At 37.3% G+C, this 13,534-nt stretch overlaps 1 protein-coding gene across 2 annotated transcripts in view; it reads right to left on the reverse strand.

The window, feature by feature from the left end:
* Positions 1-360: 360 nt before the first annotated feature.
* Cmtr1 (Cap methyltransferase 1) overlaps positions 361-13,534 on the reverse strand; it is a 63,648-nt gene continuing 50,474 nt past the window's right edge. Inside the window, exons 14-17 of one of the 2 annotated variants that reach the window (XR_010853287.1) lie at positions 9,809-9,965; positions 8,582-8,709; positions 6,271-6,379; positions 361-765 (exon numbers count right to left, since the gene is read on the reverse strand). Coding sequence is in view for 1 of the 2 variants with exons in the window: in XM_067105097.1 (XP_066961198.1) it covers positions 639-765; positions 6,271-6,379; positions 8,582-8,709; positions 9,843-9,965 (487 nt within the window). In the remaining variant the exon portion in view is untranslated. The remainder of the gene's footprint in view (positions 766-6,270; positions 6,380-8,581; positions 8,710-9,808; positions 9,966-13,534) is intronic. The other variant, XM_067105097.1, reaches the window with a different exon arrangement.

The raw sequence follows: 13,534 nt of genomic DNA on the forward strand, positions 1-13,534 counted from the left end.
AAGGTGGAGTAATTGGCAAGAGCTTAACCCACTACCAGGTCCTAAGCTTAGGTCTGTAAGCTTTTATTTCTTTGACTACTCCTCATCTTATACAGTCTTGTAAGTGATACTTGATGTTTTTTGTTTTATAATTAAAGTTATTGCAAAGAAATATGAGAAGTATCCAGAAATGGATTTAGCAAAATCTTAACCAGCTACTTGAAGATTAATTATTGAACAGAAGGTATTTTTTTTTATTAAGTTTTGAAGGAAACTGTACATATTTTTCTCTCTTAATTTTATTAAAATTCTAAAATTCACTTTTCCAATATAAACTAACCACAATTTTTAGATTCATAAAGGGGACAAAAAAATAAAAAGTAGAAAAATCACTTTAATAACAATTAGATACTGTTATGTGATACATAAGCATAAAAAATTTCTTCCAGGTAAAAATACACAAGTTCAAGAGATTTTGTAAAGATTATGTAATCTACAAAAGAAAAAATCTAATTCATCAATATGATGTATTCACATATCTCAATATAAATATTTTTCATATCTTCCTGGCCAAACAAGATTTGTGACAATGCAAATATTGCCTACAAATAACAAATAATAAGGGCATAATTACAAAAATTAAGTGCTCATAATTAAGCCTAACGAATTTTATTGAGGTGAGCAAGTATATCAGCACGATGCAATTTGTTCTTCCCCTGTGTGTCATGCTCCAAGACTTGGACACCATTATCCCACCACCAAACTAAACCAGAGTTGTAAGATGTTCTGCAAGAAACAGCAAAATATATACATTTAATAAAGGTTGCTTGTTTAACCCTTAATGGATGTGCATCATCATTTGAGCATCTATAACAGGTTTTGAGTGATGGAGGGGCTAACTCATGAGTATTAATATTATGCACCATACAATTTGGATGAATTTAGTAGGGAAAGATGCTCAGAGCACTTCAATGATTGATAAATGACTTTAGGCAACTGTGTAGCTCAGCAATGGGGGGGGGATTAGTGTGCCTTGAGACTTGTTTGGGGAAATGTATTGGCCCTCTTTATCCGATGACAAATTTTTATTTATTTGCCCATAAATATACCCAGTGATTCCTCTTGGTTTCAGTTCTTATCTTTTATAGTATGTCAGCTATAATTGTAATTTTAAAAAAATGCAAAGAAATATTAGAAAAAATAAATATACCTCACAAAAAGTTACTGCATCTCCCCAATCTCAGTAAATATTTTACAAAACATATACTTAAAATTTGTTACTGATTTTAGTTCTTATCTGATATGATATTGTGTGAGCTGTTATTTATAATTTTACAAAATAAAATTTTATTAGAAAAAACATGTATGAACTGTTAAAATTAGCATATTTTTATGTCTGTCTTGTAAAAGAGGCCCCACACATGGTTGTAAATAGTCACTTTCAACTTACCGTGGAAAGTAGGGAAAAAATTTTTAGAATTTTTTTCTTACACCATGTGCATTTGCACATCTTTCCAGTGATGTGTTTTTTTCCTTAAACTGGCCAACTTTAAAGTTTGCCCCAGTCTGGGGAGACCAGGGGGTGTGTTTGATATTTATTTAGCCTGTCCCTTAAGGGTTAATTAGGTAAAAAAAATTTTACAACACATGAACACCAACAACTAAAACTAAGCAATTTTAAATAAAAAAGAAGCTCGTGATAATCATAATCACATCATACCTCACAAAAATTGTCTTCCACATGTAAAAATTAGTTTAACTGCTAATTTTATCTTCAAAATTAATCATGTTTTCCACTCCTTTCACAAACCAGCAGTTTAATGATATATATACATATATATAGTAATAATCAAGTTTCATACTTCAAGCTCAAAGTTTGGTACTGGAGAGATGACCACAAGAAGACAATTGAAAAACTGCAATTACCTCTTCTTGAAAGTAATCTCCTTGCACACATGATCTATTGTTCCTTTGGCAATAGCGACAAAGCAGGGCAGATCAGTTGAATGAAACCTGAATGAAAGAAAACATCCCACTCTGAAGGAGGGGGAAAGAAGTTCCTAGAGAGGGCATGACTGCTCAAAATTTCTCATCAACATGACTAACTCTACTGAGATGGAGGGGTCTAAATCTTTTAACTGGAAAATCTCAGAAAAAGCTACAAGGTAAATGTTAACCAAAGAGACTGCGAGGCGTTTGTCATAGCAAAGACAAATGAGGAAGCTTGTTGTTTACTAAAAGGAGGTTCAGACCAATAATAAAAGATTGCCCACTTTCCCAAGTACCCATTTGCAGGGAAGCAGTGGAGAGCTCAAAAGATTTATCTTGCTGCCTACAAGAACAGCCTCTCTCTCACAGGAAATGCTGAATAACATCCACCTGTGAAGATGACAGGCCTGAGTTGTCTGACAATACCTAAGAATTTGCAGTTGAAACAGAAAGGTGGGCCAGAGTGGGAGTTCTCTCCATACTTCAATCAGGAGAGTCAGGTGGTCTGCTTACCACTCAGCGTGTGGCCAATAAGGGACTATTCAACCTTGTCACAAACAGGTCAATCAGGAAAGAATCCCAAAAGTAAAATTATTTGTGTCATGGGCAGATGCAATAATGTTGAAATATATTGAAAAAGAAATATTTCTCTCTTTTCCAAAATGTGACTGCTTCCTGTGTTTGCTCAAAGATGTCATCACCAGTCAGTTACCATTGTCAACGCCTTGTGGACAATTAGCGATTTGATGAAAACCCTTTCTTGTGAAAATGACACCACGTGGTATCTCATGCCATGCCTTTGTAACATGGCGCAATATTCGATCTACATTGCCTCATAAAATTTGTTCTGGAAGCTTCTACGGCGTGACCAGTAAGGGGCGGTTATTAAGGAACCAATCATTATGCAGAAAATCAAAAAACCATATATGGGAATGACAATTGTCTGTCATCATTAGCTCTGCCCATACAGTGATGTATAAGCTTCCAGAAGAGACTACCCAAGACAGATATAGACGGACAGAGACAAAGAGGGCAATCAGGTCAGACAAAGCAAGGTTCTGACAGGAGTATCCCTATCAGATGTCTTTTACTCTTATCTCCATAAAATCTTGTCCTGCCCAAAACAAAGAGAAGCAGCCAGCCCTTCCCGCTTGTGATGAGAAGTCCCTAAGCCCTCCATGTTCAAGACGAGGTGAAGCAGTGAGCCCTACATACCAGTGACGAAGAAAAGTAGTCAGCCTTCCTGGTTGTGTGGAAGAGAAGTCGCTAAGCCCTTCCTGCCTGTGACAATATGAAGTACAGGTAGTCAGCCCTTCCTGCCTGTAATGAGGATGAGTTGCCAGCCTTTCCTGCCCTCCATTTGCACAATCTCCAGATTCTTGGAGAAACAGCATTTGCTGCCTCATCCTAAAGACATCCCTTCTGTGACGTCTACGAGCCCATGGTCATCGTACCAGCATCACCTTTTCAGCTGAAACCCCAGCCACGAAGGATAACACAACATTTAAGTATTAAGATTGCTCTACCTTGCAACCTGTTTCCCTATCTATAACTGCTTAGATTTGTTTTGTTTAGTGTTACATGGAATGAGAGCAAAGGGGGAAACATTTTGTTTTCTTTGTAAATAAGGTTGTAAATAAATGTGTTGTAGTGTTGTGTGAGTTTCTTTTTATATTCATTTCCCATATTTCAATTGCTGGTGTTGAAAAATTGTTTAGAGCTTGAAAGAACCTAGAACAATTCTTGGATTGTGACACTCTTGCTACTCTGGGGTACATGGACCATTTCATCCCAACCCAACTACCTGGCCCTGATGACCCCGTTGCTCTGCGAGGATGTTCCTCTTCCCTGGCTTGCAATTTGCTAGTATGAAGAATTGCCCACTCGTGCTTCTGTATAGCTAGTTGGCACAAGGAGCAGCACACCGTACCACATTTTGGGCCAACTTGGAAGGGGGAGCTACTAGGGCTGGGAAGTGTTAGAGCCCTTCTTAGATGATGATGATGGTGCTCTTGTTTAACCTTCTGGGGTTGAGGGGCTTCTGCTGGGTACCTTACATGGATGGTTTAGCAGCACCCATCCATCTCACAGGCAGTGAGTTGCCTCCCTGCAGCAGTTTGAAGATGGCCATGTGGGAAAACATGGAATCCTCATATTTCATCTCTACAGCAGTTTCTACTTTATCCTGGGGGCAAGTACAACTGTGACTCTTCAGAGAGTACTGTTGCATGGGAAGATGCAGATCTCATGCAATGCCTGACAGGGAAACTGAGAGAATGGTATCCCTTCGATGTAGGATCATGTTTGCACACACATTGGTGAGTAATGGCAGGATTATCCTCCCAGCAAAGCTACGTTGGGTGGAAGGTTGCCGCAGAAAGAGGATGGGAAGCAAAGAGAGGAGCACGTGGTGACAGCAGTTATCCCACTCCCCCCTCAAGGGTCAAGGCAGAAAATGCACCCAGGAGGCAGAGGGGATGGGAGACCTATCTCGAGAGCACAGACTTGCTAAGCTCCTACCGGCACCTAAGGGCGAAGGATAGGGAAAGCTGCGTCTGCTGCTCTGACACTGGCAGTCTGGGGACCTGCAGCGGTGAGGAGAGCAAGCACGCTGCGCAGCTGACCCCATAATGGGTCATGCGAGCTGCACAAAGAACAGCTACCCTCAAGGAGGGGCCCACCCTGGGCAGGAGACTTGATCAGAATTGCACAACTGATGATGTTCTTTCAAGACTAGCAACATATGACATGGCCTACTAAGCATTCTTTTGCTTCTTCACTCCAGCAAAACAATAATTATAAGCAAATACAAATATACAGACATAAGTAGAAAACTCAAACACCATATAGAAGAATAAGTGAAACCAATTTAAGAATAGTTTCCAAATCAAACCCTGAAATGGAAAAATACATCTGTATAAATACACACACTTGGAATAAAGTTTAACGGATAATATGAACATAGCTACAAAACAACACTGGAAAAGGCAAAGTACAAATGAGGTACAACATGAACTAAAACATAGGGCAATTTTTTTCTTTCTTTGTTTGAGATTATGGGATAGATAAATGTGAACTTTAATTTATGACAAACTGATAACAATATATTTAGGTTAAAAAAAAAAACTTCCCCTTGTTCAAAAGGACCAGAAAATTCCTAAGATTTTCACACTACTAATGTCTTTTGCACAGATTTTTGTGGAACAATCAGAGAATGAGGGGCACACACAACTGAAAAAAGTATCCATTAAATTCTGAAAGGTTTTTCAAGAAGAGTAATCAGACAATCCTTACAAACACAAGAAAATTAATACTGAATAGTGTATATATATATATAAATACAAGCCTTTAAGTAAGCAAACACAGAACAGCCCTAACTTGAGAAAATTAGCTAACACTGGTTGCTAAATTAATTTACCATCACCACATAACCTTAAATACTAACACAGGAATATTTAATGCAAGTTAAAGGAAAGGCAGCAAGCCTGCTGACCACCATCCAGAAAGGTGAAAAAAGCCTGCTGCACATGAAGATTACATCTACCTGGCAAAGGGTTATATTAATTCCTTCCTTGCAGACATACAGTAAGGAGATAAAAGAGTGAAACAAATTTATTTAAACTACTTAGAAACATTATTAATCATGATAACACCAGAAAAATATGCAATTTTCTGATGAAATCATTGATCTGCGTTCAGTATCATAAACTTAATAAGAGAGAGGCTGTCAACTCTTGGGGTCCAAGGATCTGTGTGCACATGCACAGGGCTAACTCCAGTCTTCTTTTGTCTATTAAACAATGTGAAACATCAACCTTTCAGAATGATGAAAAACAAACACAAACAGCAAACCAATTACCTTTATAGAGGAAAGAAATGTACAATAATCACCCCAGCACAAGGATTCAGTCTCCAACAAAAAAGTATATAATCTTTATCATATACTAGACCAGCATAAAATCAGTCTTTGTTAAACACTGCCCTTTGTAAAAAAGGATTTTGACAAAGGAAAAATCTATTTCTGGATTTTCACCCGGTGAAATAGTCCATTCAGTACTTATTTCTAGGTAATTCCGTTTGCTAGATACCAGAGAAAGCTAAATGAAATGCTGGAGTTACTACCCCAGATAGCTCCACTAGATGGATTATGGAAAAGGGTGAACTACAAAAACAATAGAGATTCCCAATGTCAAAAGTCCCAACGAGAGAGGTATGATACTGAACTAATATTACTGAATTAATGAACATACACTTGAAAAATCTAACCTAAAGCAATGCATTCGGTGCCTGAATTTGCCTTACCTGAATGGAGCTATAACATCTTTTTTACATTCAAAGGTTGATTCTCGTGTGAGTGTGTTGTACCAGTACTTCCTGTTTTGGCCCTTGCTGAAAGCCATCATCCAAGGCTCTAGAATTAGTAAAGAAAAAATTAAAACAAGTAAAAGTAACATTTGAGTGCCTATATAAACCATAATTTAATACATTCAGCCCTAGTACCTCAACACAGCCAATTCATGGACTTGCATGAATCCTTTGACAATCTTTAAAGGTTAGCACATGTATGTATGACTCTCTAGGTTTTCCAAACATATGCTATCTCACTTCTTGTGCTATCTGAGTAGTGTGACAGAACACAGGGGCCAGGGAGAAGGTTTACAGTAATGGAATTGTATTGAAAAAATGGCTCCACAAGGCTCTGAATAACATTTCTGGGACCAATACTGGGTACACACAAGCATAGGTCCACTGACCAATTCTCCAAACATGACAATAGCCGAGGCAAAAGAAGCTGGCCTCACAGGGCAAACACAAGACTGGGGCTCTCAACAAACAGCACACATGTGCTGGGACATGGCAAGATGTAATGGTACATCCTTAAAAATAACACCAAATAATAAAGATCAACCCTTTATGAGCGGGCATCGTCAACTGACGACTATTTATAGTTTTTGGGTTACTTCCGGGTAAATTGGCCAACCTTAAATCTAGCCCCGGTCTAGGGGTGTGCCTAATATATATTTAGGTTGTCCTGTAAGGGTTAACACCTAAAACACTAAACCCAACAAAAGAAAAATTAAATGATTAATTTGGAGGGCAAAAGAAATGAAGGCAGTGCTAAAACCAAAATATTACTAAGAATGCTTATGCTGAGAACCAAGGGCATCAAATTACTCTGAGAGCAAGACTGAACAAGAAGACAAGTCAACTTCCTTGGAAGACCAATTGGATTTCTTGTATCTTTTCCTGCTCATGCAAAGCCTTAACACTGGGTACTAACATGAGAAAAACACTGGATTAGAAAAAAGGCAAAAGAAAATCAGTAATAAAAAAATATGGTACGACTAACAGCTGAAGAAAATAAAAGGCTGTTTAGGTACACAAGACACAAAGTGAACAGCCTGCCCTTGGAGGAAACATTTGCACAATTGCACATACATACTAACCTGTAAACAGTGGAAGATCTGTCCCTTTTACCAAATGTGATGTATCAGAGGGCTTATGTGGACACACAAATAGGCTATGTAAAAGTAGTGGGTTTGTGATGAACACACAAATGATAACCCTTTTACTGTACCAAAATATACTTAACTACAACAAGATATTAAAAGGAAGTAAAACATTGCTTAGTTTATATACTGGTTAAGAGGATGGGCATTTTAGTAATTATATATAGCTTAGGTCTGAAAAACAAGGTTATAGAATTGGGACTACAAAATAACTAGGTAGACTTATCTCTTGCTGAAGGAAGCCTACAGTATAAGAGTCAAGTAAAACAAAAGTAGGCAGAGAATTCCAAGCTCAAACTTAATGCTTTTTTTTTTTTGGCCAATTAAGGGTCATATTCTTTGAACTTCAACTGCATAAACTTAATACATGCTATGTCACCAAGCAGAAGAGTACAGAATTAAAAAAATTATCAACCACATAAACAACAACAAATATTGCAAAAATCAACTGAAAATTTACATAAGGGTCACAAAGAGTAAGGAGATCAAAATAACCCACAGTAAGCAAAAAATTGTAGGCACTACCAAGACAATCAGAAGAATGGCTCATTACTGCCTGTGTTTCAAGAGCTGAAAGCAAATTCTGCAGGTAATATCTATATTGCATAAGGTGGATGCTGAGCAACCACTCACAAACAGCTTGATATTGGCTGTGGATTTTTATGGTCAGCTCTAAGAAAAACAGACTTACCTTCCACCCACTAACATGACTCATTTACATGCCTGTAATCAGCAATTGTACACCATTACCAGTTACTTCAACTTCACAAGGAGTGTCCATTGCCCAATTAGGAAAGAGTTTGTATGCTTGTATAAACACAACTAAAGTTAAAAACAGTACTGCTTTGTTTAAATTCATTTGTCATTACCATCCTTATTCATATCACACTAAGATTTGGTGTAAATAATTCAGATTTTGAAATATCTTTCATAGACGCAGTATACTTTATGCTGCCATATTATCAATGTGATGGGTTGAGGTGGATAAAATGTCTGCAAAATTATGTATCTAGATCTACTATTAAAAGACTAAAAACAATAGTTCAGCTTGGCAACATTTTCACAGATGAAACTTTATTTCACAAGTTATATGGATTTATTACCATTTGTTGCTTTAAGGAGCATTAGTGCTGTGGGAACAGTATAAAATGTTTCACGATCTGAATCACCTTCCACTTCTGTGTACACTCTCCTTGGAAGCGCTCCACCTTTCATTAGTCGGTGATGTAGCCTGAAAAAATTTATTTGCAAACCTATTATTATTAATACATACTTTAACCAAACATATAATTGCCATCCTTAACCTGCAGTCGTCCAAACTTTGTTCCAATAAATAAAGAGATTGATTTTTGTTCCTAGTAAAATTAATCTTATTAATGAAATTACATTTCACTATTACACTTTAAGGTTTAATGGTATGATAACCTGAAACACTGAGGTTCTGATAAAGTTTCTATAATGGATTCGTTTGTTCCTTAGCTTGATATTCACTGTAGAATGTAAGTTACAAAAACTCCTAAAACATGTTAAGGTATTAGTGTTTATGTACACTTCAGGACTGGTTCGTGTAATCTTGACTAAATCCAAGTGGCTTTGAATTGGTACTTTATGAATATAACTATTCACAAGTAAGATCAGCAATAAAGAACCTTGTAAAAACATAGCTAATTATATATACAGTACTGATATGCCTATCAATATTTGAGGGAACACCCCTCATATGTCTACACATTAACAACACTTGTCATGTATAAAAATGCCTACAATAATCTTGTTAACCTGTAAGACAGTGTAGCCGTATAATTCTGTCCCTGTACTTATTACTTTACCTTTATTAATTCTCTCTTTCATAATCGGAATGTTCACTAATTACTTTACCTTTATTAATTCTCTTTCATAATCAGAATGTTCATTAAATTTACTTCAATAAAATTATCTCAATTACTATACTTTACCTTATATTAATAAGTGTCTAATTTCTAATTTGTATTCTAATCTTTAAGACTATATTTTTATATTACTACATAATTACACATTCAAAATTCATATCTAAGAAAATTTATAAGTAATGATATCAAACTGTTCATAGCACAATACTCCTGTCTATTCTGTATTCTCTGAGTGGAGAATGTTAACTCAGGGGTTTGGTATTATCTGTATTCCTGTATAAGACTGCATACTAAATGGTGTTTCAATCAACAAGAATAAAAGCAGAAACTAATACCTCTTTGAATTAGATCACACCTGTTAAAAAAGTAATTATGATATGATACAGTTCAATATGTGCAATGGTTTGCCAAAATCATAATCATACTTAACTCATGCCTCACCTTGGCTCTGAAAGTATATGCACTCATGCCTCACCTTGGCTCTGAAAGTATATGTTCCAGGTCTTCCAATTTGTACAGCTGCTTGCAGCGAATTGGTGCAAGATCTGGTCTACCAGTTTTATTCAAAGCTGTTGCAAACTTTTTTAAAAAGATATGCCTGGAAAAATTAAATGAAGTCAAATTAATAAAAAAAAAAAAACATAAATGAAACAGTGCTAAACTGCATAAAATTTAGGCACAAAACTTTTCATATACTTCCCCATTTTTACTTTAACATCCCCCATTTTTGCTTTAACAGAAGTTGATGGTTCCAGTCTTCCTCCTTCTTGCTTACCCTTTGGACTAGCCCTTACATGCTCACTTGGTCCAAACTGCTTTATAGCAATAATAATTTCCATCTTGAATCATGTGTCATCATGTACCAGAATTTAACAATGACAAACAAAAATTTATTTACACACAACAGAAGTCTCATCATTTGGCAACTGAATCTTCAGGAAAACTTGCTATCTATCAAATTAAAGAAATATTCCCAATCCATACATATTCTGATTATCTGAAAAATATTTCAGATTGCAAGAGATGAAAGCTACGGGCCACCTTAACCGTTTTGGTTCTGTTCAGCTTCTGAAAAAGCACTAGCTACCCAGTGATGTCTCAGGGTGGAGGCTTAATCCCTTCTGGAAACTTGATAAATAGTCTCCTGCACATGAGAGGGAGACAGATAAAAGTAGGAAATGGGATGGATCTATCTGTTTAATAAAGTTTTAAAGCTAGCTCTAATCTTCTGTTATTTGTATAAATAAGAGTGACATCAATCTTAGGAACAAGTGTGAAGTATGATACACCTTTGTATCACTGTTCATACTTGGGCAGTAGACCTGATTTTTCAGCAAACTTGATTCATGTATATTTGTAAGCATTGTGCTATGCTTCTGCACTAGGAAAATGGAATTTTTTACAAAATATGATGCTGGTATTGATAGTCTAATGTGAATGAAAGATTACAATGTTAGTTCCTCGTTGTTTTATGATAAAGTTCAAAAGAAAACAACTGCATTCATGGCTCAGGAAATTTCATCCACAACTCAGCAGACAAATAACAAAACAGGGAAAACTGGATCAATTGTTTTAAAATGTGTTCTCTGTTGAACAAGCCAAAAGGAAACCATCCCTTATACAAGAAGGGCAATTTTATGAGGGCATCCCCAAAAGAACTTTTGGCAGGGCAATGGCATAGGCTGCTAAGGGCTTCAAGAAGAACAAAGACAGTGTAAAGATGTTAGCATGTGTAAATGCTGCCAAACTCAAGTTAAATTTGTCTAATGGAATATTTCCAGAAACTGATTGCATCAAAAAATATTATTTGCATGTAGTATGATGTAAACAGGAATGCCTAGATGACTGCAGTAGCCTTCATGGTGGTTTTACAGATGCTACATGCCACAGTGAAAGCAACTTGAAGAACAGTCTTCTTGTAAACTGCCATACCCAACCTCCTACACCTGTGCTAGTACAGTAAACGTTTCTGTTGTTCACTTTCTAGCTGATGTCACCTCCCTGATCCAGCCCATAGACCACAAGCAATTTCCCCATGGTGGGGTGCTGCAGTCAATAAACCTTGTGTAGTGCACTGCTGGCATTGCTAAAAGGTGGTTGCTGCAGCTTTTCAGCCTTTTACTTTACCTCTGTTTCCACTTCCCTTCTTCAGTTTTACTGTCCAACACTTCTAAATGTTGCTTCATAGTGCAACTGTGGGGTTTCTCCCAATTCCACTTTTAGATCTTTGTACTTCATTTCCTGTATTTTCTGGATCCATTTATCTTGCTTCCCAATCACTCCAACTCCCTCCCTCTTTTCGCTGTCTTAACTAAGCACTGAATGGATGAAAGTGCCCCAATAGTTTACTTGAGAGCTTAAATTCCATAAATCAATCTGTCAAGCACAGACCACAAGGTCATCCAGAAATTTTGAAGTAGCTACACTGCATCTTTCATACGAAAGCTACTAAACTTTCCCACTCATCATCAAAGATGCCACTGAATGGTATCAAGAAGTCAAATTTGCAAAACCCATGTAAAATATGAATATCTAAGAGGAATTTGTGTGCTTTGGGGTTCAAAAGGGTACCTAATTACAAGAACATCTAGCAGACTTTTCAAGGTGGCCTGGCCATTAATATCCTAAAGCTTACAGAACATGGTGTTGCTGGAATACCTAAGAGGAATTTGTGGGCTTGGGGGACAAAAGGGTGCCTAATTACAAGAACATCTAGCAGACTTTTCAAGGTGTCCAGGCCATTAATATCCTAAAGCTTACAGAACATGGTGTTGCTGGTAAGTGGCAACAAGACAATGATGCACCTCCAGTCTTGCAGATGGAAGGTGAACAAATCATCTTGAGTGTTACCAACACCCTTGCACTACAAACAGGAAGCAGTGAAGATGAAGCTGAAAGCTTGAGGAAGACTGCATCATATATATGAGACTGTGCTCAAATTTCTTGAGATGTTCCCACTTTAACAGCTCACAAGTTATGCATTATCTTGTAATGCACAAGGACATCCCTGCTTTGAGGTCAGTATCTGTTAAAAGTCTAGCAATAAAGACCAGGTGAAGGGAGTGCTAATAAACCCTCAACTGCTCATGTCACTACCTCCCCCACTGCCTGCAATAAGCCTTAAACCACCATCTTCATGGTTCATACAGCCTAACACCAGCACTGAGTCTTAATCTCTTGGAGCTGGGTGACCATGCACAAAATTGAGCTTGATACAGCCTAGTACCAGAGTCGAGTCTATCTCTTGGAGGAGGATGACTCTGCACTCAAGATTGAGCTTGATGACCCTGCGCACTCAGAGATGGATGACTTTGTTGAGCGTTAGTCTACTGATCCAGAGCCTATTGCAGTTTCACCTAAGCTCTGATTCCTTCCCCCGTAGAGGGTAGTGCCGTCAGTGCACCTCATGTGGGGCACTGTAGGCATTACTTAAGGTTCTTTGCAGCATGTCTTCAGCCCTAGCTGCAACCCTTTTAATTCCTTTTACTGTACCTTCTTTCATATTCTTTCTTCTATCTTACTTTCCACCCTCTCTTAACAATTGATTCAAAGTGCAACTGAGAGGTTTTCCTTCTGTTACACCTTCCAAACTTTTACTGTCTATTTCCGTTTCAGCGCTGAATGACCTCATTGGTCCCAGTACTTGGCCTTTGGCCTAAATTCTATATTCAATTCAATTCTGATTCCTTCCCCTATGAAACCTCAGTCTCCAAGCAACTTTGTACATACAGATGGACCCCTAGTTACTTTGGCTTGTGTTAAAATTTTTCAATTTTGTAATAACCTGGAAGTATGCAACTGTATAAAAAACTTTTGAATTTCAATTTTTCTCAGCCAAGTGATGCCAGGTGCAATAACACTCTTGCCCAAACAGTAGGTGGGACCACACATTCTCTCTCAGTCTGCCATATGGTCAGCCAATGTTAACATCTAAATCCGTAGTCTTTTTGTTTTGTTAGTAATTTTTTGGGCCACCTTCTTTTGTGCTTTAGAAGCATCTAATATGGCTACAAAATGCCCAGCTGAATCTTCTGCTCCTGGTATCACACAAATAAAAATAATTACCAAGCATGAAAAAAGCATGGAATTTAGGCTATTCCAGTCAACAAACGACAATTCTAAAGGAAAAGAAACATTAACCACACTATTAATCTTTAGTATTAATAA

Source organism: Macrobrachium rosenbergii, chromosome 6 (genome assembly GCF_040412425.1).
Source record: "Macrobrachium rosenbergii isolate ZJJX-2024 chromosome 6, ASM4041242v1, whole genome shotgun sequence".
NCBI classification, from domain to species: Eukaryota; Metazoa; Arthropoda; class Malacostraca; order Decapoda; family Palaemonidae; genus Macrobrachium; species Macrobrachium rosenbergii.